Genomic DNA, 26,270 nt, shown 5'->3' on the forward strand with positions numbered 1-26,270 from the left:
TTTCTTTTTATGGGTCGTAAGCAAATATCTATTTTTTCTCCTACATTTTGTTTTTTTTATTATTATTATTGTTATAATTATTATTATTTCAAAACATTTTCAAAAATTCCCCCCAATAATCAAATAAATCCATGTTTTTTCCCCACACAAATGAAATACAAATTCAATCATTTCTCCAAAGTATTTCAGGAAGAAAACCTAAAAAAAAAAATGTAAACACTTTGGGTCTGGATCTACACTGGTTCCCACAGGCTCCTCCATGTCTTAAAGGTCCACATTTACATTTAACACAAAAATACAAAATAAAATCCTACGAAAATGATCAAGCACTCCCGTAAGTAACCAATGCAGTCCAGAGAAAAGACACACTTGGAAGTTTGTGCCGAATTCACGCCAGCAGGTGGTGCTATTTCACCTCAGGGACACAGAGTGAGTGCCGAATACACACCAGCAGGTGGGGCTATTACACCGCCGCGTTCGTTCCGTGAGAGCGCGCCAGGTTCAGTTCAGTTGTCTACACTATGGCAGCCATTCCCAAACTGTGGGCCTGGGCCCACTGGTGTGGCCGTCACAACATCGCAAGTGGGTCCCCAAATACTTGGCAAAAAAATAATATATAATATAAAAAAAGAACTATCTAACAACACCTTGAAAATTGTGTTTTTAATGTTAATACCGATAAAGAGCAATTTTAAATATTCTTCGTTAGTTGCCTTGATCCAACAAGCCTGAACACAATCGATTGATTGTTCTTTTAAAATACAAAAAACATGCTGGTAAAATGCGCGGTGGATAATTCCCCAAAGATAAAGGAAGGATAATTCCCCACCACCAGTAGAAGGTATGGAATTCCCCACCACCAGTAGAAGGTATGGAATTCCCCACCACCAGTAGAAGGTATGGAATTCCCCACCACCGGTAGAAGATATGGCAGACTCTGCTGGTGTGAATGGAGCGCCGCGTTAACGCATTATGAAGCCTTCTGGCGTCGTGAGTAGGGATGAAGCTCGTTAATTTGTATTGATAATGAGCACCTTATCGATCCTGCTTATTGAGCCGGGGCTTTTATCCAGCCCACTATTGAGCGTTTTCTAATATTTTGTGGAAAAGATGTTGAGACGACAAATTCTGAACAGAACTGGTATCTTTTATTATTGGCCAGTTGTTGTCTGTGAGTTTGTGGCTGACCGCCATCTATGAAGATGACAATAATTGACAGAAGTAAAACAAATATTTTCATTAAATATCATTTGTTAGTGTGCAATACGTGTTAAATGGCTTTATATTATGAATAGTACTGTGATCATTTCTTGACCGCCACATGTCTTGACTGTTTAACTCATTCTGGGCGATGCCCGTAGAAACCGTAGATTTCCCGCTGTACCGCGGTGCCATGCCCGTCGAACCCGGAAGTTTAATTAGCTTTAATCATTATGAAAGGATTAAAAGTATTATCGCAAATTTTCGCTGATTCTGGCTCTTTAGGCCCGCCCCCCTAACTGTATCCGGTCATTTCCGGTCTGGACCGGATCTAGCTTTCCGTATCCGGTCTGAGCCTGGGCCATAGTCCCGCCTCCGTTGGTTTACAGTGTAACAGAGGAGAAAGCTACTCGGCGATGGAACACTCGTTTTTCAATCGGATTTTTGCGTTTGGAAACTTTGATCCAGTCTCTACACGCCTGGATTATGATCCCCGCACATATCGTGCGTTTTGTGCGCGAACGTGTCCACTTGTTACCATAGCGCACAGTTGGCTTTTTTCAATGCTTTTTCATGTAAACACTGGCGGATAAGCAGGGATACAGCGTGGCAACGGATATGTCTATTTCAATGGGTTTTTTTTTTATTCGAAAGCTTGTCACCGAGTCTACAGTCTACTAGATGAGTCGCGCACAGATTGTGCACGATGCGTGCGCGTGCCCACGTTAAAAGGTAAGGACAATTTGGCAGCTGCTTACTAGAGCTATGTTTAAAATGGCAGCAAAATTGTTAAACATGACGTCATGGGGCCGCTATGCTCGATAACAGGCTTGATAAGCCCAGAGCTTATTGATACCGGGTACTCAATACATTTGTTATGGAGTTCGTAGCGGACCCTTGTTTCCAGCTCCATCCCTAATTGTGAGGTCCGGTGTACGGCCACTAATGATGACATCATCAACAGTCTCTGTTGTTGTTTACTGTGAGATCAGAGTTTTTTAAAGGTAGGTGATACACCATGAAATTTCACTTTTCCTATTTTAAAACCTTTTTTTGGGGTCCCACTAGCACCTTCTATCCTCACAAAGTCCCATTTCTGACCGTTGTGTCTTTCTCTGGTTTTGAGAAGGCGAAGGTTAAAAGTATCCCACGGGTTCTCAAAACAGGCTATCCAGATTTGGATAGCCAAATTTTTTTCAAAAAAGATTTTTTTCTCTCAAAACACTGCACCTGAACTGGTGCAGTTCAGGCCAAAGGTGGTACTGCAGCTGAAATGCTCTGAGAGCCATTCAAAAATGAGAGAGGCTCTCTATTCAGGAGTGGTAATCTAGCCTCAAACCTTTTGAAAAACGTTTTTTGGGACATAAACAATATGACATAAATACTTTTTAAATGCATGGTGTATCACCTTTAAATTATTTTATTATTGTTTTCAATAACTTCTAAAACCTGATCCGATGCGTACGACCGCTGTTGGTGTGTGTGTGTGTGTACTAGGAGGAGGTTTAAGTAGCTGACGGGTGACGACAGCTGCGGCTAACCTCGACTTTATTTGCAGGACCAGACTAGACATACATACGTACATACGTACATCCATACATACATGAATGATAAGTAAATAAATAAATAAATAAATAAGGAAATGTTTACTTTAATTAGGTCCACATGTTTTGTACCATTAAGGTCAGCTTTGGGCTAGCGGTTCTGAACATGAGCGGACGGACGGACGCTGGTCTGTCGGAGGAAGAGGACAGCGTCTCTGTGTCTTATTGTTATTGCAAGGGACTTTAGTTTACACACAACGAGACAGTCGTCTAACTGTGAGGACAGACAGTAAAAAGAACAGGTTTTTAGCCCAGCCGTTTAAGACACATTTTTAGACACATTCCAATAGGCCGAGAAAATGCACAGCCATCCCCCACAGAATGTCTGTCCCCAAAAAGACAGTGTGTCCCCACACAGTGTGGCCTTCATTTATCAACGTGGTGCAGATCAAAACGTCGGCGTACGCTGAGGTTTCCGCAATTGTCGGCATTTATCATTGCATCGTGACTTTCGTGTGTGTGTGTGTGTGTGTGTTTGGTCTGTGGGACGTGGACATGAATGGGAGGCGTGGAGGGTAAACTCCTATGGGTAAAAGCTTTTCTATCGGCTCTCCTTATGTTGTATTTTGGTTGTTCTGGTCATACAATCGGGGCGTTTTGAGAATGTTTAAGGGCGTGTTATTACAAATGACGTTTCAGCCGGCAACGCTGAGATTAAATGTAATCTAGGATTGGCTGTTTAGGATGCGTTGATAAATGTCACTTCTGTCCTCACAAAGAATGTCTGTCCCTAGCCCTGAAACATGATGGGACCGGGTTTACATGGGTTGGGGCAGAGCGACTTAATTCGCCCCTTACAACTACATTAACATTCAGATTTCACAAACAGTGTGCTTAATAAGTCTCACACCTGTCTAAATATGGTACACCCTACTATAATCACCTGTATCCTCTGTGTTCTTTAATAAGAAGCCTTTTTATCCGATCTTTCTCTGTTTTCCCACACATTTCCGCCCCGATTTTTGCAAGGCCACGCCCAGACCTCAGTGTTCAATTGGTGGGGTTGGTGCGCATGGGGAACACCAGGGAATACAAGGAAGGAAACACAGAAAACGATCGGATAAAAATTCTTCTTATTAAAGAACACGGAGGATACGGGTAATTATAAAATATTGTACCGTATTTAGACAGGTGTGAGACTTTATTAAGCACTTTGTTTGTGAAATCTGAATGTTTGTGTAGCTTTAAGGGGCGAAACAAGTTGCTCTGCCCCAACCCATGTAAACCCGGTCCCATGACGGTCGAGATACGACTGTTATGTTTCAGGGCTAGTCTGTCCCCAAAAAGACTGTCTGTCCTCACAAAGACTGTCCCCTCTTTAGACCAGCATGTCCAACAGGTCGTCCACAATCATGACTCAACGTCTCTAACGTTAAGAAGACAAAATGTTATTATTTTTTCTTTCTTTCCCCCGTCTGCTTTGTTTTGTGTTTGTGGAGAGAGTGCGTTAGGCGTTACCAAATCCAGACTTCCTGTTTCCTGTACGTGTACGTACGCATCACTTCCTCTGGTTCTGCTTCTCGTCGACTATTGTCTCCACGTCTCCCACAGCGGCTCCTAGTGGCTCAACTGGTCATTACAACTAGACTAGTCGACTAGTCTGCACAAAGCCTAGAAATACAGACGGGGCGGGCAGCAAGACGGACGGACGGACGGACGGGTGGACAAATAGACACGGGTTGACAGACAGACATAAGGACAGACAGACAGGACAACAGACATACATAAGGACAGACAGGCCAACAGACAGACAGACAGACAGACAGACAGACAGACAGACATAAGGACAGACAGACAGACAGACAGACAGACAGACAGACAGACAGACACATATAGATGCAGATTAGAAACGGCAGGGTCAGACAGAAGGCCTCAGAGAGTATTGGCATGAAAACTTTAAATGTATTTAAATGTATTTATAAAAGGCCAACTAAATTCAGATAATAATAATGAGACCTGAATTTTTCTATTGTTTCAGGCTCTATAAAACCAGGCAATAGTAAAACAATAGGAAGAGTGGGGTAATGTGAGACAATGGGTAAAGTGAGACTGTATCTGGGCAATGGAACACACTTATATATATTTTCAAGCCCCTTGAATTTACCCCTTGCCATGAAGGATAGTGCTGTGGAAAACATGCTTTTTTCACAAAAAAATATGTTTTTTGCATGTAAAAGTAAACATTCTTGCTGTCAACATAATCAGCTGTTGTGTCAAAGCGAATTGATTCAGGTAGAAAAAAAAATGTATATCGCAGCATGGATTTATATACCAGCATATAAATCCATGTGATAGATTCGATGCAAGCTGAAGATTAGCCTGAGCTGCTAAGAGATGTCCTTTTTTCCCAACACGTGGCTGTGGGGTAAAGTGAGACAAATGTGTTGGGGTAAAGTGATCTGATCATTTCCATCGTTAGGAAACATCCAGAATTAATGGGAAATGTGTACATTTTTACTCATATATCTTTTAGCTCGCCAGAGGGAAGCAAATGTAAAAATGGTCTCACTTTACCACTCTCCCATATGAAAAACTAACAACTAAAAGCTAACCAACACCAGAGACAGTTGCTATAGTTCCAGAAAAGCTGTTCATTTGTAAAACATACAGTAAATAATAGATGTTAATAATTTGAGTGCTTATGAGTCGAGAAAATGATTTTATCATGAGCGTGTTAGTGAGGATACAAGCGCTGCGAGCTTGTAGATCTGCTGTTTTTTTTTAATCGTGAAAATTCTTTGAATAGAACAACATTTGAAAAAAAGTCTTGGAATATTTCATATCCTTCTAAGGTTTTTTGAAAAAAAAACTATGTTTCTATGTCAGTGGTGCTCAAACTTTTTCCATCTCAAAATATTTAGTTCCAGGGACCCCCCAGAAGCAAAATTTGGGTTACAAATGTTCGGTAAAAAAATACATATATTCAAAGATTTGCACACATTTTCACGACTTTTCAAAAATAGCAGATCTACAAGCTCTGCTATTTTTCAATAGCTAAAGTGTAAAATATATCCCCTCCACCTTGGGCCCTAGTAACTCAGCCCAACCCCCTCCCCCCCTGTGACACCCCAGAACAATAATGATGATGAGTTTGAGATGATGAGAAATTTGCAAATGGCAAGAAACCACTCCATTCCCATTGAAAAGCAGGATCCACCTTAGATTTAAACTTCAAAGTCAGAGAAGGTCATAAAAATAGCAAAAATAGTGTATCTACAAGCTCAGGACGTGTGATGTTTTAAAATGGCACATGTATTTATGTATGTATGTATGTATGCATTGCACACAAGCACACAATCATGCATACACATCAGAATACATACATACTAGGGATGCATGATTAATTGATCCCTAGCAACAATTCCTATGACTGATGTATATGTACACAAATACATGCATGCGTGAATGCATACATGCACAAATACACGCATAAGTACAGGTCACATGATCTTTTGGTAAAGGGGAACTAAGCAAGTCGGTGTGTATACAAACACATCCCCCCTCCCCCTCCCCTCCCCTCTATGACAGGCATCAAACAGGTTGTCTTTGATGCTTTTATTGGTAAGAGAGATCACTAAGAGCACTTGACACTTTTTGGCCCAATCAATTACCTCAGTGCAAAACCCCTGTGAAGTTCAGGGGGAGCAATTAAGAGCTCTGTCTGAGTTCCCCCCTCCCCTCACAGACAAAAATGTCCCTCCAAGGGTTGAATGTCAACATAAACATTGGAACAGAACCAAAATACATCCAGGGGGATGTCTTTCTGCAATAGTGACTGATGAAGGAAAATGTCTGCTAAAATATACACATATGGCCTATATTCAAATATATATAAAAAATAGTCAAAGTTACTTAGTTTCCCCTTATGGTGAAAACATGCTAACAGAAAAACCATGTAGAACAGACTGGTCCACTACTGATGACATCATCATCATCAGACACAGATTTAAAAAGCTAGATACTCATTGGCCGCTGCAGTTCATTGGAGCGACGTGTAAAAAAAAGCCAGGGCGGAAGTGTGGATGTGTGGAAGGCACGCTGCCACTCAAAGTGACTACTGGCCAATCACAGCTGGCCAATCTTTTACGGGACTCGTCAGAATCTAGGGTGCGTTCGAATATGAACAAGCGAGCAGTTCCTATGCAGGGGTTCTTGAAATGAAGTGCCATGTTTTTATTTTCTAGATAGTCAGTGTGCCATGTCAACATAAAATAATGACACCCCATCAACATTCTGACATATTTTGATTGTCAGGACATTGTTATAACAATCATTAATAACCCTCCTATCTCCCCAATTCCCTCCCCAGTCAAAGTTCAGAATTCTAATGAATGTAGAATTGCAGGATGCAATTTGCTGAAAATTAGGTGACTAAATTGAATTGACCACATTTAAAACAATATTTGATTTAAAAAATATAGATCCCCTCTCTCACACTTCTGCCAGTGTGGCAGTGATCACCCTCCCCTGTGCCAATGTGGCCTAAGGTTGCCTACCTCTGCTCTATCCTATGTGTAGAAATGTACTAGGACGAATCAGATCACTGATACAGTGTAGCTTCAAGGGACAACAACAAAACACAAACAAACAGAACAAAATAATAAATAATCAAAAGTAACAAAACGTGACATCATCAGTGAGCTGCTAAACACAGATTCTACCACTTTTTCGAGTCACGTGTTCAAATACTGGATTCTGATTGGCTAAATTCCGGAGGTTATCAGAGGACAACTGCCGCAAAGTTGTGTGTCCGAGATCAATGCGCCTCAGTGTACATCCGGGGACTTCCCCCAACCAACAAATGACGGTGGCAACGGTCCTATGTTTACTAACGTGCATGCTATAGTCGCCGATTTATTTGGATCCAATGCAATCCGCCAACTTTAAAGCCCCTTTTCTCTGAACCTATGCCTTTCTGGAAGCGAACAGCCTCTATTTACGGCCGGAACGGTACTTCTAACTGACGTTAGCTTAGCTGTAAGCTAGACGCATGGATTAGTATGGAGTTGGCGCCATCTGTTGGTGAGTAGAAGATGTTGTTTGTGGAACTATCTGCTGTCTCGCGGAAGTTTTATAGGCAATAATGATTGTAACTTAAGATCCTTGCAAGTTACAACTATGTGTTTTCTTTCATGTATACGGGAAAAAGTGGTAGAAAAGCTATTTACCACTCGGGGTCGGACATTATGCTCTCATAATGTCCTGAGTGAGGTTGTTATCGGACTCGGCTGCGCCTCGTCCGATAACAACCTCACTGCGGACATTATGAGAGCATAATGTCCTCTCACTCGGGGTAAATTGCTTACTTGATGGCCTGTCACAACCATTACATCATCGTCTAATCGCAATTATTTTGTCATAATCGTCATGATCGTTTCCATGTTGGAAAAGGTTCATATATAACATGTTCAACGTTTGAAAATGTGACGCGATGCGACGTGTTGTGAGCTTGTAGATCGGCTATTTCCACTATCAATTTTATTTTTTTTACGTATAAAGTTGTCAAATATGTCAGTCATTTCTTTGTATATTTAGGTTATGTGTCATAACTACCAGGTGCAACTTCAAAGCCTAAAAGCCAAACAGAAATGTAATCGTCAGTGTTAAAAACACAAGTAAATTGTTAATCGCAATCATTTCAATGACGACTAATCATCGTGTAAAATGTCATAATCGTGACAGCCCTGGTGATTGATTGACTGACGCACATCATGAAAAAACACACTCACGCGCACATACACACATGCACACGCACACCCTACAAAGTAGCACCACAGGTCAAAGGGGGAGGTCGCGCGGGCGTGGTATGAAGGTCAAAGTTCACCAGGATATGTAAGCTAATTGATAACTATATGTAGGTGTGTAGCTGTTGGTGGTAAAATACTGTACAGGTTCTATATAATAATAGATCAATCTGGTTTGCATGGGGAGTCTACGCATGGAGGTTATACTCTATATATATACACCTGTAGGTTAGATATTAGACATAATATGTTGTTCATTATTTATGTACAATTTACAGTTTAGGCATTTAGCACATGCTTTTAATCCAGAGCGACTTACAATAAGCAGATGGTGGCGCTAAATGTGACAGATCCATGTTGATGACATGACTGTAGACATACTGTGTACCGATTTGCGTGATTTTAGGGCAAAATTAGTAGGAGCAGTGTCCAAAAATGTGTTTAAAAAAATCGGCCTGATGGTGGCGCTAAATGTGACAGATCCATGTTGATGATATGAGTCTAGACATACTGTGTACCGATTTGCGTGATTTTGGATGGGGACATGGATCGGGGCAACGGTGGCGGAGATATGAGAAGGGCAAAAGTGTGACGTGTGACTGACAGACTGGAGGTTTTGATAGTAACTGCGACCTGACGGTCGCAATCAATAGGTATGTAGGTTATATGAAGGTCAGAGGTCATATGTAGGACATGTGTAGGTCAGAGGTCGTAGGTCATATGTAGGTCATAGCACCTTTAGCGTTGCTGTCCAGGAACACCTTGATGTAGGACGTAGGAACGTATCCCTCCTCGTCAGGGTTCCTGCGGACGCGCGTCCAGCCGTCGCCTTTATCCTCCTCCACCACGGAAAGTAGTTCCCCTTCCACCATGGAGATGGTCCCTTCATTCTGACCTGCATGGGGGGACCACCAAGACACAACATGTTACAACCTGCCTGGAGGACCACCAAGACACAACATGTTACAACCTGCCTGGGGGACCACCAAGACACAACATGTTACAACCTGCCTGGGGGACCACCAAGACACAACATGTTACAACCTGCCTGGGGGACCACCAAGACACAACATGTTACAACCTGCCTGGGGGACCACCAAGACACAACATGTTACAACCTGCCTGTGGGACCACCAAGACACAACATGTTACAACCTGCCTGGGGGACCACCAAGACACAACATGTTACAACCTGCCTGGGGGACCACCAAGACACAACATGTTACAACCTGCCTGGGGGACCACCAAGACACAACATGTTACAACCTGCCTGGAGGACCACCAAGACACAACATGTTACAACCTGCCTGGAGGACCACCAAGACACAACATGTTACAACCTGCCTGGGGGACCACCAAGACACAACATGTTACAACCTGCCTGGGGGACCACCAAGACACAACATGTTACAACCTGCCTGGGGGACCACCAAGACACAACATGTTACAACCTGCCTGGGGGACCACCAAGACACAACATGTTACAACCTGCCTGGGGGACCACCAAGACACAACATGTTACAACCTGCCTGGGGGACCACCAAGACACAACATGTTACAACCTGCCTGGAGGACCACCAAGACACAACATGTTACAACCTGCCTGGGGGACCACCAAGACACAACATGTTACAACCTGCCTGGGGGACCACCAAGACACAACATGTTACAACCTGCCTGGGGGACCACCAAGACACAACATGTTACAACCTGCCTGGGGGACCACCAAGACACAACATGTTACAACCTGCCTGGGGGACCACCAAGACACAACATGTTACAACCTGCCTGCCCTGGAGGACCACCAAGACACAACATGTTACAACCTTCCACCATGGAGATGGTCCCTTGGTGGTAACATGTCATTAGGTCGAACACCCTTTAGATTGATCACCAAACTCTAACCCAAACCCTAATCCTAACCTCAGTAAAACTATGCCTAACTCTAACCCTAACCCTAAACCTAACCTCAGTAACCGTGACGTGGGTGATTATCTAACCTGCCGACGCTGTTCGACCCAACAGGAGTTCGACCTATGGGGCAGTCCCCCCCCCCCCCCTTTGGTTCTGACCTGGACATGATCATCACAACACAATCACACACTTAACAACACAAGGGGTTTTCAAAAGTTTTTTTGACTCAAAAGTCTTTTTGGTCACCCCTGTAAACAACTTTTTCATCCACAGCACCCCTGGATTACACTGTTAATTATAGAATCATATTACACAACGTACATATGCACATCTTTCCACCTGAGATACAGTAGTCTATGTCACTGAGAAATTCTGTTTCCATCAGAACTGACTGACAATAACTTTATATCAACTTGTGAGCTTGTAGATCTGCTATTTTTGGTGAAGAGAGTTGGCCGTAGGCCTAAATGGAAAAATAATTCATTCATTCAAGTACAGTGCAAATCAGGTCTGTTTTACTAAGCATAGTGAAGTGATATTGATGAAGTGATATTGATGAATTCAAAATATTATCAAAATATTCGGAGACACCCCTGGACTGACATCACGGCACCCTAGGGTGCCATGATGGCACCCATCAGTGTTTCTCACCCAGATTTATCAGACACTCTTAACTCATTTAGGACTGAGGACAGATTCTACAAATGTCTCCTGTTTTCAGTGTTTACACTAGGTGGCGCTCCTTGCTAACATAAGAGCCACCGATTCCTCTGTCACATCACCCTGGGCCAGACCTGCGCTGTGCAGAATAGATGACAATAGAATAGACAGAATAGACAATAGAATACCTTGGAATGGGTAAAGGGATTTGCAGGTGCCGATGCTGGGTAGAGGCTCCTCGTCGTCAAAGTCGTCGTCGAACTCTGAGCTTCGGGGTTTGAAGTGATGTTCTGTACTCTGGTCCTCTGTGTAACTGCCGTCAGGACTACAGACACACAGACAGACAGACAGACAGACAGACGTAAAGACAATTAAAACATATAGGGCCCTCCAGACGGTACACGGTCACCGCTTCCTAGTAATTCATTTTCAATGAGAGGCGGGCGGCTATTTCGGCCGCGTGGAGAAGGTTGGGGGGGGGGCGAGGCGAGTGGGCGAATATCTTAGTTACATCGATATTGTTCATGTGAACTAGTTTGTTCATGCTTATTCATTATAATTATCAAAATCGTTGTGAAAGCACCACGCAAGAGGTGCTTTGCCATGGCCCGGAGGCGCTGTGCACGGAGGGTCGTAGCGGGGGTTGATGTACTGCGCCTCAGAGTTTATAATGCTAAAGAAAACGACAAGTTCAATCTCATTATATAATGACATGTGTCATTGCTAGTTTACTTAGTACCTCTCTCTCTACAAGCTGGTCCCTGGTGGTTGAAGCTGTCCAGTTAGTTGGTTAGTTGAGTAGTTGGTTAGTTATTTATTTAGTAGGCGTCCAGACGAAAAACAATTTGGGTGATTCCGCAGTAGTTCTTTAAAGTTTAGACCTTTCTGCCACACTGAAGACGCACACATCTTTGAAAACAACTCAGTGTATTGTCTTCATGTATATGGGGCCTTAGTTAGTTGGTCACCTCTCTCTACAAGCTGCTCCCTGGTCATTAGTTAGTTAGTGTGTTGGTTACCTCTCTCTATAGTGAAGCAGATTACTGAAACAATCGTTCACTTGATGGTACAAGCACCACATTTGGCACACAAGTGCTTCGGAACCTACTCTATCTGAAAATTGTTATCCACTTGAAAAAACAATATGGCCGCCATTTTTCAAGATGGCCGCCATTCCAACTGGTTTTAAACAGTGTTTGAACTATATTTTCATTGAATAATCCTATTTTTATGGTCTATACATCAAAATATATTGTTGTGATTATGAGAAATCCAATTCTGCATTTAGAAAATCTAAATTATTGGTTATTATGATGATACAATGGGAATTAAATGAATATTCCATAAAAATATCTTTCACTTGGTGGTACAAGGACCAAATTTGGAACAAATGATGTCCAGGATGTACTTTCTAAGGAAATGACATTATCCATCTGAAAATCCAAGATAGATGCCAGTTTTCAAGATGGCCGACTCGTATGATAATACGATAAAGGTTTCAAGTAGAACTTGAATGAACAAAAATGTGTTAATGATCCAAACATCAACAGGGCTTTTTATAGACAGATTAGTGTTTCAGGGGTCTTTTGTAGGTATTTTGGGCTTAATTAACATTTATTTTGATAACTAATTGGAGAGCCGATATATATCTTCGAAGCGGGGGCCTTTTCTGTGAAAAGGACACGAAGATATTTATAACTCAGTTTTCTTTATGATAAATGTAGTTTGTTTCCAATTCAAGGACGTATCAGGGGAATGGAATATTATGTTTCAGTTATTGGGTGAAAAAATTAATGGATTTGATAGGACATCAGGTCCCCCAATTCCATATCAAATCCGTTCAATTTTAGCCCAATAACTGAACAACCTAACCCAAACCTTATTGATTGCATTGACATGCATGACGTTTAACCAGCTGGAGTTAATCCTGGAGCAGGTGCTGCTTATTTCAGCTAACGACACACTTATAAGTTTGAACTCAGAGTGAGTTTCAGACAGCATTATTCTCAGAGAGAAGAACATGAAGGCTGACATCAACCACAATTACCTTGAGGTAAGGTTTCTTGAATAATTTTGTTTAAATTCTACATCAAATATCTTCTTTCGAAAACACTGTACCAAACATGTCGATGATCAAACCCAAACCTCCAATCTGAAAAATTCACTTTGTTGAGAAAATGAAAAAGAAAATGTGTTAAACACCAAAACCTCCTATCTACGATTTTCTTAAAAACAAGTTTCTATATCAGTGGTGCTCAAACTTTTTTAATGCCAAGGACCACTAGAATTATATGTATGTGACCGCGGAACCCCATCTCAAAACGTTTTGTTCAATTTCAAAGTAAAAACCTGCAGACTAATCTGCAGTCGACAACATGCAGATAGGTTTTTACCTAGAAATAGTTAGGCTATTGTTTTGTTAAATAACACTTTTTGCAGCACTTAATTGAGATTCATTCTACAGGTCTGTTACAAGTATTACCATTAACATTTTACATCAAAAGCTTCACCACCTGATACCAATCATTAGCAATCAAGCAATGCAGATAAGAGGTTTTGAGCTTCATCATTTTGAGGGGCAGAACGATCTTGCAGACAGACCAAAGATATTTATAACCCAGTTTTCTTTATGATAAATGTTGTTTGTTTCAAATTCAATCAGAGCCATCATTCTAGAACGTATCAGGGGATTCAGTTATTGGGTGAACGAATTAATGGATTTGATAGGACATTGGGCCACCCAATTCCTTATCAAATCCGTTCATTTTTTTAAACACTGTATCAAACGTGTGATTTGCAAACTGAAATCTTTCTCTTTATGATAACCTTACAGAATGGAACCTACACCACATACTCCAAAGGAGGAGGTGAACGAGGAGGAGATGGAAGAGGAAGTGGAGGAGATGGAGCAGATGGAGGAGGAGATGGTGGTGGTGGAGGAGATGGTGTTGGAAGAGGTCAATGAGGAGGAGATGGAAGGTGGAGGAGGAAGAGATGGTGGTGGAGTAGATGGTGTTGGAGGTGATGTAGGAGGCAAGGGGTCAATTGGGTATGGCAGATCCCAATCTCCCAATCTGACATCTGGCCCGGTACTGCGGAGTTCATCTCCATGAGTGTCTGTTACAAACTTACTTACTTAAATAATAATAAGAAAATAAAAGTTACTTTTAAATATAAATCCATGAATGTCTCTTTGTCTATCTGTGCTGGTTATTATGTTGTTAAATTACAGTAAAACCACTACAAATGCAAAATGTAACAAAATGGTCACTTTAACAAGGTATTATAATTATATTCTCCACACTTGTATTCTCCCCATCTTGACAAAATGGTATATTCCCAGGTTCCGTAGGTCAGCTGCACAGGTGCAATGCATTATTGTTAATTGTGTCACGTTTAACATGCCAAGTTTAGCTGCACTTTAACAACCGTTCAGGCTGCCATATCCAGCCCAAGAAACCATATAGAAACCCAGGAAACTGTCAAAACTAGATTTTTTCACGTACGGCCAACAAAGGGAAGTACAGGACGAGGTGCCGTATTTACGGCCGTGGCAATGACAATAACATCAACGGCTGTACCATGATTGTCTTTATAATAAATGCTGATTGTTTCCAATTCAATCAGTCATCATTCTAGGATGTATCAGGGGATGGGAAGAGCTTCCGGAAACGCTTATTTTGAGTCACTTTGACCCAAGAGGGCGATAGCAAGAGGGCGGAACAGACCCTTACTTCCCGTTTCTGCGTGACGTAGGTGGATACCTTTTTAGGAGGCGGAAGCATGTTTGGACAAAGGAGAAAATCAACTTTATTATTGCTCTTTATCTGTCCTAGCAACACACTCTCCCGGGATCTATAGCACCAGTAAACAGGACGTGCACGAGATTTTCCGTCAGAGCCGGCGCCCACTTAGGAGGCTATTTGTAGGATTTGTGTCTGAGGTTGCGGTATCTTCATAAATTAAATATCTTTGCTTAGACTACTGTAATATGCCGCCATTTTGAAAACTGGCGGCAGTTGTTATTGGTATTGCTATTGGTATTCAGTTGACACCATTGAGTTCTTCCAGTCAGAATACATTCATTTTGATGTTTGAATCATTAACACATTTCTGTTCATTCAAGTTCTACTTTGAAAACCTTTAATTTAGCATTAGGCAAGGCGTCTATCTTGAAAACCGGTGGCCATCTTGGATTTTCAGCTGGATAACATACTTTTCTTAGAAAGCACATCCTGGACATCATCTTCACCAAATGTGGTGCTTGTACCATCAAGCGAACAATTCTTATGGAATATTGATTTAATCTGCTCCACTACTACTAGCTGGTCAGTGGTTAGTTATAGTTAGTGTGTTGTTTACCTCTCTTTACTCGCTGGTCCCTGGTAGTCAGGTAGGTAGTTAGTTAGTTAGTTAGTTAGTTAGTTAGTTAGTTACCTCTCTCTACTCGCTGGTCCCTGGTTGTTAGTTAGTTAGTTAGTTAGTTGTTTACCTCTCTCTACTCGCTGGTCCCTGGTAGTTAGTTAGTTAGTTAGTTGTTTACCTCTCTCTACTCGCTGGTCCCTGGTTGTTAGTTAGTTAGTTAGTTAGTTGTTTACCTCTCTCTACTCACTGGTCCCTGGTTGTTAGTTAGTTAGTTAGTTAGTTGTTTACCTCTCTCTACTCGCTGGTCCCTGGTAGTTAGTTAGTTATTTAGTTAGTTGTTTACCTCTCTCTACTCACTGGTCCCTGGTAGTTAGTTAGTTAGTTAGTTGTTTACCTCTCTCTACTAGCTGGTCCCTGGTAGTTAGTTAGTTAATTGTTTACCTCTCTCTACTAGCTGGTCCCTGGTAGTTAGTTAGTTAGTTAGTTAGTTGTTACCTCTCTCTACTAGCTGGTCCCTGGTGGTTGAGGTTGTCCAGTTGGTTGAGGCTGCCTGGTGTTGTGGCCTCGGAGTTGAACCCTCCACCTCCGCTCTGCCTTCTGCTGCTGTGTTCTGCTAGCCTGCTGTCTGCCTCCGCTAGCCAACCCTGAACATCAGCACGCACGCACGCACGCACGCACGCACGCACGCACGCACGCACGCACGCACGCACGCACGCACGCACGCACGCACGCACGCACGCACGCACGCACGCACGCACGCACGCACGCACGCACGCACGCACGCACGCACGCACGCACGCACGCACGCACGCACGCACGCACGCACGCACGCACACACACACACACACACACACACACACACACACACACACACACACACACACACACACACACACACACACACACACACACACACACACACACACACACACACACACACACACACACACACACACACACACACACACACACACACACACACACACACACACACACACACACACACACACACACACACACACACACACACACTTAAGTTACTACTACAGTGTACATTCAAAAACTATAATGTGGAACCCTAGAGAATGAACCTTCAGAGACACCATGCAGTTGTACACCAGAAAGACACCAAGGGCACCAAACGGTGTCACTCCATTCTGAAGTCCTGCTCTCAAAATACAAGTGAAGATAGTTTAACTTCATGTACACTCTGCCCTTGAGTGAGGCTATAGTTTTATGCCAAAGGCACTTGATTCAAACCTTCCAAAATACTCAAGAACTCAAAAATAGCTTAATGTTCAAGCAGCAAGTCACAGTTCTTTGTTACAAAACAGTGTTTTTTGCACCTCGTTGAAGTCCAGCAAATTGTGATCAAGAAATACAGAAAAGAAAACTATGTAAAGCTCACTGGCCAGAAATTGGTGTCAGGTCTGTAGGGATGGGATGATATGAAAATCTCATATCACGATTATTGTGATAAAAGAAATTGCGATTTACAATATCGAGATAATCAAATCCATTATCCTAGGGCGGAAAATTTGCCAAAAAATAGCAGATCTACAAGCTCACAACACGTCACGTTGTGAGCTTGTAGATCGGCAATTTTTTGCAGACATTTTCCAGATATTTGATAAGAGAGTGAAAAAAATACTATCGAGTATGTATATTATATGTACATTTTACCAATTATAGAGGGTTTAAGTGGTACCGGATATGCAGCTTGGCAAATAAAAGGTGAATTCATCCCAGTGCATGCAGTGATATCACGATAAATTAAATCTCCACAATACGATTCCCATTCTACCCAAACCCACAGTTGGTATGTTCAGCATGCAGGTAATCAGGTGTGATTGAGCACAGGTGTGGTTAAACAGGCTCCCTAGTCCCTACCATGGAGTCAATACCATCATTACTCAATCAACATATCAGTACAAACACACAACATTCTCTGTAAAATTAACTATACAGTGTAACTCAAACATAACCCGTGTTTTAATGTCAATTAAAGTTATCTGGAAAATACAGGAAACCTACTAAAATCTCTTAAAAGTAGCAAGTGGCAAGCTGAATTGCCACACTTGACGACTGTAAAGCCCGTATCAGAGTCGGGTCCGCGGTGTAGTGCCGTGTAGTCTTTTTGAGCGTTAACGTTGTAGTTTTATGACTCAAAAAGACTACACGGCACTACACCACCGCGGACCCGACTCTGATACGGGCTTAACTCTCTCCTCACTGGCCTCCCGGCATGTGAACTAATCTCCAACTGATCCAGAATGCTGCAGCACGACTGGTCTTCAACCAGCCTAAATGATCACGTCTCCCTGCTTCTCCGCTCCCTTCACTGGCTCCCGTTTGCTGCCAGGAGCCAGTGTAAAGAACACTGATACTGGCCTTCAAAGCAGCCAATGTTATGGCACCTTGCATGCTTGTTACCTCGCTACCTGGTACTGATGCATTACCTTGCTTGATGTATTATGTGTGGCATGGCATGGCATGGCATGGCATGGCATAGCATGGCGTGGCGTGCGTGCGTGTGGCGTGCGTTCGTGCGTGGCGTGCTACCTGGTGCCTGTGCAGGTCTTGCTGTGTGTGTGTGTGTGTGTGTGTGTGTGTGCATGGTACCTGGTGTCTGTGCAGATCTTGCTGCAGTTTGTCCAGGTTCAGTGAAACCTCCTCCAGTCTGGGCTCCAGGCTGCTGGGGTCTCCCATCCCCACCGTCCTCTCATACACCTCACGCATCTTTAGCAGGGCATCCCTACACACACACACACACACACACACACACACACACACACACACACACACACACACACACACACACACACACACACACACACACACACACACACACACACACACACACACACACACACACACACACACACACACACACACACACACACACACACACACACACACACACACACACACGCAGATAATGTTAAAAAGGCAGGGGCTGACATTTCTAAAAGGGCCTTTTGGTGAAAATATCGAAAATAGCAGACCTCCAAACTCACAACACGTTGCGCTGTGTTGTGAGTTCCGTTGTGGACAGCCTTCCAAAAAAACAAAAGAAATCATATTTGATAGCATTTTTTTTAAAATGAAAACAACATTTCTGAAACGATGTATTCTTTTGACCCAAAAATCGGAATCGGATTGGATTGGATTTTGTTTTTAGGCCAAATCGAACAGCCCTACTTGGGATGTCCAAAGACGAGGCAGAAAGGCTAGTTAAAGTATTGTGCTGTCTCTGCTGCCATAAACTGTATGGCTACTTGTCAGTGATTTTTGAAATAAAATGAATAAAATGTCATTTAGTTGTAGTCATAATTTAGTCACCTGAAAAGTTTTAGTTTTAGTCTAGTTTTAGTTGACTGATTATCATGAGATTTTAGGCGACTAAATCTACAGTTGATTTAGTCAACTAAAATGTATATTGGCAGGCCTTGATGGCATCGTAATGACTGATCTTACATTTGGTGCTGCGACGCGTTGCGAGCTTGTAGATCTGCTATTTTCAGCACGCAACACTGGAAAGCAACCAAATATAAAATCACTCTCTTCTCTACTAGACCCTCCCCAACATTTTAGTCTAGTTTTTATTTTGTTGACTAAATTGTCAATATTCTTCTTCTTATATATTCTTAGTTTTAGTCATCATAGCTTAGTTTTTATTTAGTTTTCGTCAGTGAAAAAAACTATTTTCGTCATAGTTTTAGTCGACGAAATCAACACTGCTACTTGTGTCCATGGAGTGCTGAGTGACATGTGTGTTGTATGATGATGAGGTCATATCCACATATGGACATATCCATGAGTCTATGTGGAACCAGGCCTGGAATTTCATCATTTTAGGGGCAAGGCCACTTGACCTTTGGTGTTGTCCATTGTTTGAGGGCACAAAGGCCAAATGCCAGGGCAGGAAGGCCATCAAATAAAACAAGCTTTTAGTCCATTGAAAGAATTAATCGAATGTAAAGGTGAAGAAAGATTTTAAATGTAATATGTGGACTATCTGTGAAATAAATTATGGTATTTACAATCTGATCCATGCTCAGCCCTGCACCAATCAAAGATACTGGATTGGTTTAAAAATGGACACTCAACTAAAGACACTTCATGACAAGAAAGAGACACCGGTGTCTACTGTCTACATGTTGACAAGACAGAGACAGAGGAGAAAGTGCTACAGTCAGCTGGGGCATTAAGGCCACTTTGGCCTCAGGTCATGCCATTGGTTTGAGGGGCACAAGGCCAAACTGAACATTTGTAACTCAATTCTTTGATTCTGGCGGGGGCCCCAAAAGCAAAATATATTGGGATGGGGGTCCGCGGCCAAAATAAATACACGTAATTCCAGGGGTCTTTGAAATGAAAAGGTTTGAGAACCACTGCCATAGTGTGTGCGTGCGTGCGTGCATGCGCGTGCGTTGTGTACCGTTGCTCTCTCTCTCTCTGGATCTCAGCGTTGATGCTGCTGATTCTGGACAGGAGTTTCTTTCGCCGCTGTTCAGGAGGAAGATGACTGCAGTCTGACGAGCCTGAGCCCTGCACGCACACACGCACACGCACGCACGCAAGCACACACGCACGCACGCACGCAAGCACGCACGCACGCACGCACGCACGCACACATACACATACATGCGCACGCACACACAAACACTGGTCAGGGGCAAGGTGACTGCATTCTGATGAGCCGGAGCGCTGCACACATGCACGCACGTCAGTGGTGGAAAAAGTACAGGTTACGAGTAAAAGTCCCGAATTCTAAATGTACTTGAGTAAAAGTCCAAAAGTATTCATATCAAAATGTACTCAAAAGTACCAAAATTAAAAGTACGAAATGTTTGAAAATAGTCGATCTACAAGCTCACAATGTGCGCCGCGTTGCGAGCTTGTAGAACGGCTATTTTCTAATGTATATCTGCAAAGTAACTAGTAACTAAAGTTTTCAAATAAATGTAGTAAGTAAAACTACAATATTTGGATCCGAGATGTAGTGGAGTAGAAGTAAAAGTACTGAAAAGTGGAACTACTCAAGTAAAGTACAAATACCTAAACATTTTACTTAAGTAAATATAATTAGTTACTTTACACCACTGACGCACGCACAAGCACAGAGGCGAAACTAGCGGGACGCAGCGGGGCCCAGAGTCATTCGGGGCCCAGTAGCCGAGCCGCGCTGTCTGTAAAATAAAAGTAGGCCTATAATGTATACAGACTGTAAAATAAAAGTATACTGTAAACAGACGGAGCCGCTGGCTGCTGCTTCCATTTCCTGTAGCAGGAGGCTCCGATTTCAAAATAAAACACGTGTCGAATGATCACATTACAAATATATAATAAAAAAAAGACTTGTTTTGAAATGCACACCGGTTTGAGAGGAAGCTCTATTGGGCCCATAAGTGCTTTGAGGCCGGACATGCCCACACGGTGTCCAGCCAATACATTTCCCACATGCACGGTGCATGCTAGAACCAGAGTTATAGGCTAACGCGTCCCCATAGATTCGACGAGTGACGACGCGCCATATAGCCTATTTAATCAAATGGCTATTTGCATAACAACTTTACCAGGTTTACCAGTGAGTGGTGGGCTAGGCTTGCGCATCCCCCATAGATTCACAAGCCCAAGTAGGCTACCCCAGACCCCTAGAGAGAGAGAGTTATGACTCCCATTGTAAGCGTGGAAAGCCTATTTACTCTATGGTGGAAAGCTAGCTTAGCCTAGCTTACTGGAGCCTGTTCTGATTCTTAGTGAGCCTTTGCTGCTCTTCAGCCCCGTCCGCCCCCATTATAACCGAGGCATTTTCACTCGCTGGTAAGTAGACTATATCACGTCTTTCCCCCTTTTAATAATGTTGTCTACCTTGGAGAGGCCCGTGAATGCGTTAAAAGAGGGAAAAGACGTGATTTAGTCTACTTACCAGCGAGTGAAAATGCCTTCGTTATAATGGGGGCGGACGGAAGAGCAGCAGAGGCTCGCTAAGAATGAGAACAGGCTCCATGCGACGCCACTTCCGGTCTGTGGCGGGATCAAAGCATGTCGCCACTCTGCTTACACCGCTCTGGGCTACCCTATTCATATGGATACTGTGTGCGTCCTCATAGCCTACATGGCTCCATTACTGTGGTAGGTACTGTTTGAGATTCGTTCAAAGCAAACTTTTAGTTTCTCTACTGCAGCGCAGTCTTTTCTTTTTGCTCCATGCTCTTTTTGCTCCATGCTCACATGTAGGCACACGCACACATCTAATGGTGCACGTGACGTGACGTGAATAAATGACCGTCCGCTCTGAAAAGAAAACACCAAAGCACCTCTGATAAGGCCTCTTGAAGACTTGGCTTCGCCAAGCCGACGTTCTTGTGCGTAAAACATCACGGTCGGGCATTATGGAATATAAACACAAGACTTTGGGGCAACAGGCAGGCACGTGCACACATAGACATCGAAGGGGGCTTGAGCCCCTGCGCTTTTACCTGTCTGTAAAAGGTGCCCTCTCCAGACCATGAATACAGTTTTCACTATGGTGAAAGAAATGCAAATGCCCTCTCTTTCCATGCCATACCTGAAGGCAGCATTCAAGAGAATTGCCTCGTTGCTCTCCTGAACTTGAATGCAGCATCTTATGTTGAAAGAATTGCCCTCACTGTGTAGAAATCCATGCCGTTACGCCACATTTCCAGTATTCACTTGAATATGCTTAGTTTAGTGTGGTATCAAGTACTGAAAATAGGTCTTAGGTAAAAACTAAGGCTCCTTAGTGTTGAAAGACTCCATTAAATGGTAAATGGTGCATTTATATAGTGCCTTTATCCACAGTGCTTTACATAGATTGTGCATTACATTCACCCATTCACACACATTCATTCATACACCGATGGCAGAGGAAACCATGCAAGGCACCAACCTGCTCACCGGGAGCAACTAGGGATTCAGAGTCTTGCTCAAGGACTCTTCCACACTAACTCAGGGGGAGCCCGTGATCGAACTGTGTTCTAAGACGGCAACTCTACCCCTGAGCCACTGTTGCCTTTGTTTCATTAATGAGGCAATTACACCAACAGACCACTAGAGTGCAGTGTGTGTATTGTAAAAACAATAATGGGATGACAGACACACAGACAGAGGGGACAAAGGGACAGGCAGACAGACAGGCAGGCAGGCAGACAGACAGTACTGACCAGTTTGAGTGACAGCTGTCCGTTTCAGAGCAAAGCGTGAAGAAAAAAAGAAGTTAAAATGACAACCGTACCAAAATGATGCTGATGTGAGCTAGTGTTGATTTAGTCGACTGAAACTACGACCAGAAATGTTGGTCGATCGACTGCGTTTTTTCACTGACGAAAACTAAATTAAAACTAAATAAAAAATAAGCTATGATGTGATGAAAACTAAGACTGAATATGCTGACAATTTCGTCAACAAATAAAAACTAGACTAAACTGTCAGTGGAGAAGAGATCCAGTAGAACTAAAAGACAAGTCATTTTGTGTTTGGTTATGCTCTGAAAATAGCAGATCTACAAGCTCACTTTTGTGCCAAAATACATTTTTGGAGACAAAATCAACTGTAGCTTTGTTAACAACTCAGCTCAGCTAAAACTAGACTAGTTCTACATCTTTTCAGACGACTAAAATGTGACTAAAACTACATTAAAATGTATTCAAAAGACAACAACTAAAACTAAATAAAAATGTCAAAATCAACACTGCTCACACACACAGTGACGCTCGACCTTTTTAACGTCAAGCACCAGCGTGGATGTGTGTTAGTTTAAGGAGTCACCCTGGTTGTTTCTGTTTACTTCAGAACTTGAGAGACAGAACTGGCTATATCACAATACACGTATTGTTTTAGCCTTTTAACAAACAGCTTTGTGCATTAAAGCAGCAATACGCCGTTCGGGGTATCAGTGGCCACTCGGGACACAAATAACATGGCAGCCAACGTCTTTAGACTCCATTACCCAGGAGTCTCTGCAAGCATTTGTCCGGCGAGGACGCGCTGTGATTGGCCAGTCGTTGCTTTGACTGGCAATTCTGCCTTGGTGCCTTGGACCAAATGCAAGGATGAAATTCATTGTCTCCCCTAAACATTGATACAGTGAAGCCCCTAGCAGAGACCCCTCCATGGTCTATACAATACATTTAGCCATAAATTATAACTCCCAGGAGAGGGCGCTAATTTTCGGACGTTATGTCTCTCCTGGAGTTATAAGGCAGAGTCATAGGGCTCTCGCTGGTTGAGCCCCAACGTCCTAGGCTCAAAACATGTACAAATCAATAAGTTGCTCACCGCATCGTCGAAACAGCTTTATTATATCTACCGATGAGCCCACTCGTTGGCATGTGTTAGTCCATATGTTTCTAATAAATTAATGTTTACTCAAACTTCTCCGAGTCTCATCGCTTTCCTTGTTTTTGAACTGCTTGGGTAAAAATGGCCGAACATGTCACGTGACGTTGATCGCCGTTGCGAATCGATCATACTATAGGACAGGACGTTTTTTGTATGCGGAAGTATTCCAACGTTCTGTAGTTCTGAAGGCGGACGCATTCCGACGAGGAAACGTGAGTCTCTGAGAAGTTTGAGTAAACATTCATTTATTAGAAACATATGGACTAACACATGCCAACGAGTGGGCTCACCGGTAGATATAAAGCTGTTTCGACGACGCGGTGAGCAACTTATTGATTTGTACATGTTTTGAGCCTAGTAAGGACGTTGGGGCTCGAGAGCCATATGACTCTGCCTTATAACTCCAGGAGAGACATAACGTCCGAATATTAGCGCCCTCTCCTGCAAGTTATAATTTATGGCTACATTTATGGAAGGATGAGTGTTATTGCTTAAACATGTAACTGTATAATTGTGTAGGACAAAATTAATAATTACGCCATAGGCCTATCGTCGTTATAAAGTGACAGAGTGCTGCTCCCAGGGAGCGATTATTAATTATCAACATTCAATTCTTCAATTCTCTTTGTAATGTTTTAATGACTTTGGAAGAAAATGTAAACAAAGTGACTGAAAGTGAAAATAAATCCATAAATGGGAAAATAATCAATGTTTCATGTGATGATAATAGTTAGAGTTGCTGTCGGGCAGTGACCTCAGATCTCCAGCTTGAGTTGACACTCACAGCGCCACACGCTGTGAGCTTGTAGATCTACTTCTGACCAGAGAGGTAACCGCCTGACAGCAAAGACATGGACAACGCTATGAAGAGACAACGTGTGTGTGTGTGTGTGTGTGTGTGTGTGTGTGTGTGTGTGTGTGTGTGTGTGTGTGTGCGTGTGCGAGCGAGCGAGCGTGTGCGTGCGCCTGCGTGCGCGTACCCCTCTCTTCAGGCTGCGCAGACACTGCTTCCTGGTTCGGGAGCCGGAGGACATGAGGTCGTTGAGCCGCTGCGCTATTGGCTCCCGGGCCGTAGGGGGCGGAGACTGGCTGTAGGGGGCGTCGCCCCCCGGAGAGGGGGAGGTGGGAGGGGGGGGAGGGGGCTGACGAGGAGAGGAGAGGAGAGAGATCAGCTAGAGAGAGAGAGAGAGAGAGAGAGAAAGAGAGAGAGAGAGAGAGAGAGAGAGAGAGAGAGAGAGAGAGAGAGAGAGAGAGAGATGGACAGACGGATGGACAGACAGACAGGAAAACACAGAGAGAGAGAGAGTGAGACAGACAGGCAGACAGACAAACAGACAGGGCCCTGGTATGGCCCAGACCGGCACACCACAACCAGCGCGAAAAGAACATAGAATAATATCTCAAAGAACAAAGAATATCTCAAAGAACAAAGAATAAACAACTTTATTAAAGATTATTATTGCCCGGCTTGTTTGAATGCTTAATTCTGATTGGTCAATCGCTGAAATCAGAGGTCTGATATTCCCTGATAACAGACCGCTCCACTCTATAACAGACCACTGCCTGATCAAAGGCTCAGAGCACCTGCTGCAGTCAAGCTGCACTGCGTGAATCTTGTGATGTATCCAACATGTCAGCCATGTAAACAAACACACAGCGACATTTACAACTAAACGTTGCTCTCAAGAATGTTTTAAAAAATATTTTAAGCGAGAAATAGACAACGTAGTATCAGAAAATGGATTCTATCTTATCAGCACTTCCTTGTTTTCCAAGGGGACCGTGGGTGGGACGCCCAGCGCAACACTTGTGGAACACTTTCAGCCGTCTGTAAACAAGGAAATACTTTGTTTTGTTTTTAGTTTTGAGTCAAATTATTAATTGTATTTAGTAGCCTGGTAATAAGTGGGATAATGAATGGCTCCTTGGTGAATGACGATATATAACATCCCTTCAGCCTGATAACTTTATCAAACAATTAAGGTGGGTTAGCTGGGGAAAAGCAATATGGAAGAGGTGGGTTTTGAGGGTGGTTTTGAAGGTTTGTATGGGGGGGCGTCTCTGAGGGTTTTGGGGAGTGAATTCCAGAGGGTTGGGGATCTTGTCGCCCCAGGTACGTTTTTTGGTCTTGTGGGTCGGGGAGGTTTGTGTGCGTCACCAGACCCGAGGGAGTGGGAGGGGGCAGAAGATCTACAAGCCCACAACCTATCGAGGAAGCGATGCGTTGTGTGTGGCCGCCCGTCCCCAAAAATACTGTTACTATTCTAAAATAGTGGCAAGCATAATAACATAATAATTTCATCCAACTCCATCTCCATAATTCCATCCAACTCAATTTAACATTGGTCTATGCATATAAATTAAGCTGTTCTGAGCGCAGCATTGACAAAATGCCCCCAGATCAGAGATTTAACAT

General features: G+C 43.0%; 1 protein-coding gene across 1 annotated transcript in view; it reads right to left on the reverse strand.

Moving 5' to 3' along the window:
• Nucleotides 1–9,264: 9,264 nt before the first annotated feature.
• Nucleotides 9,265–26,270, reverse strand: part of LOC308296203 (formin-binding protein 1-like) — a gene marked incomplete at both ends in the record, with an annotated part of 34,183 nt that continues 17,177 nt past the window's right edge. Inside the window, 7 exons of the mRNA XM_080739374.1 lie at nt 9,265–9,443; nt 11,311–11,447; nt 15,983–16,131; nt 18,110–18,242; nt 19,929–20,038; nt 22,678–22,692; nt 24,835–25,026. Coding sequence (XP_080595500.1) covers nt 9,265–9,443; nt 11,311–11,447; nt 15,983–16,131; nt 18,110–18,242; nt 19,929–20,038; nt 22,678–22,692; nt 24,835–25,026 — 915 coding nt within the window. The remainder of the gene's footprint in view (nt 9,444–11,310; nt 11,448–15,982; nt 16,132–18,109; nt 18,243–19,928; nt 20,039–22,677; nt 22,693–24,834; nt 25,027–26,270) is intronic.

Source organism: Nannobrachium achirus (genome assembly GCF_963921795.1).
Source record: "Nannobrachium achirus genome assembly, chromosome: 12".
NCBI classification, from domain to species: Eukaryota; Metazoa; Chordata; class Actinopteri; order Myctophiformes; family Myctophidae; genus Nannobrachium; species Nannobrachium achirus.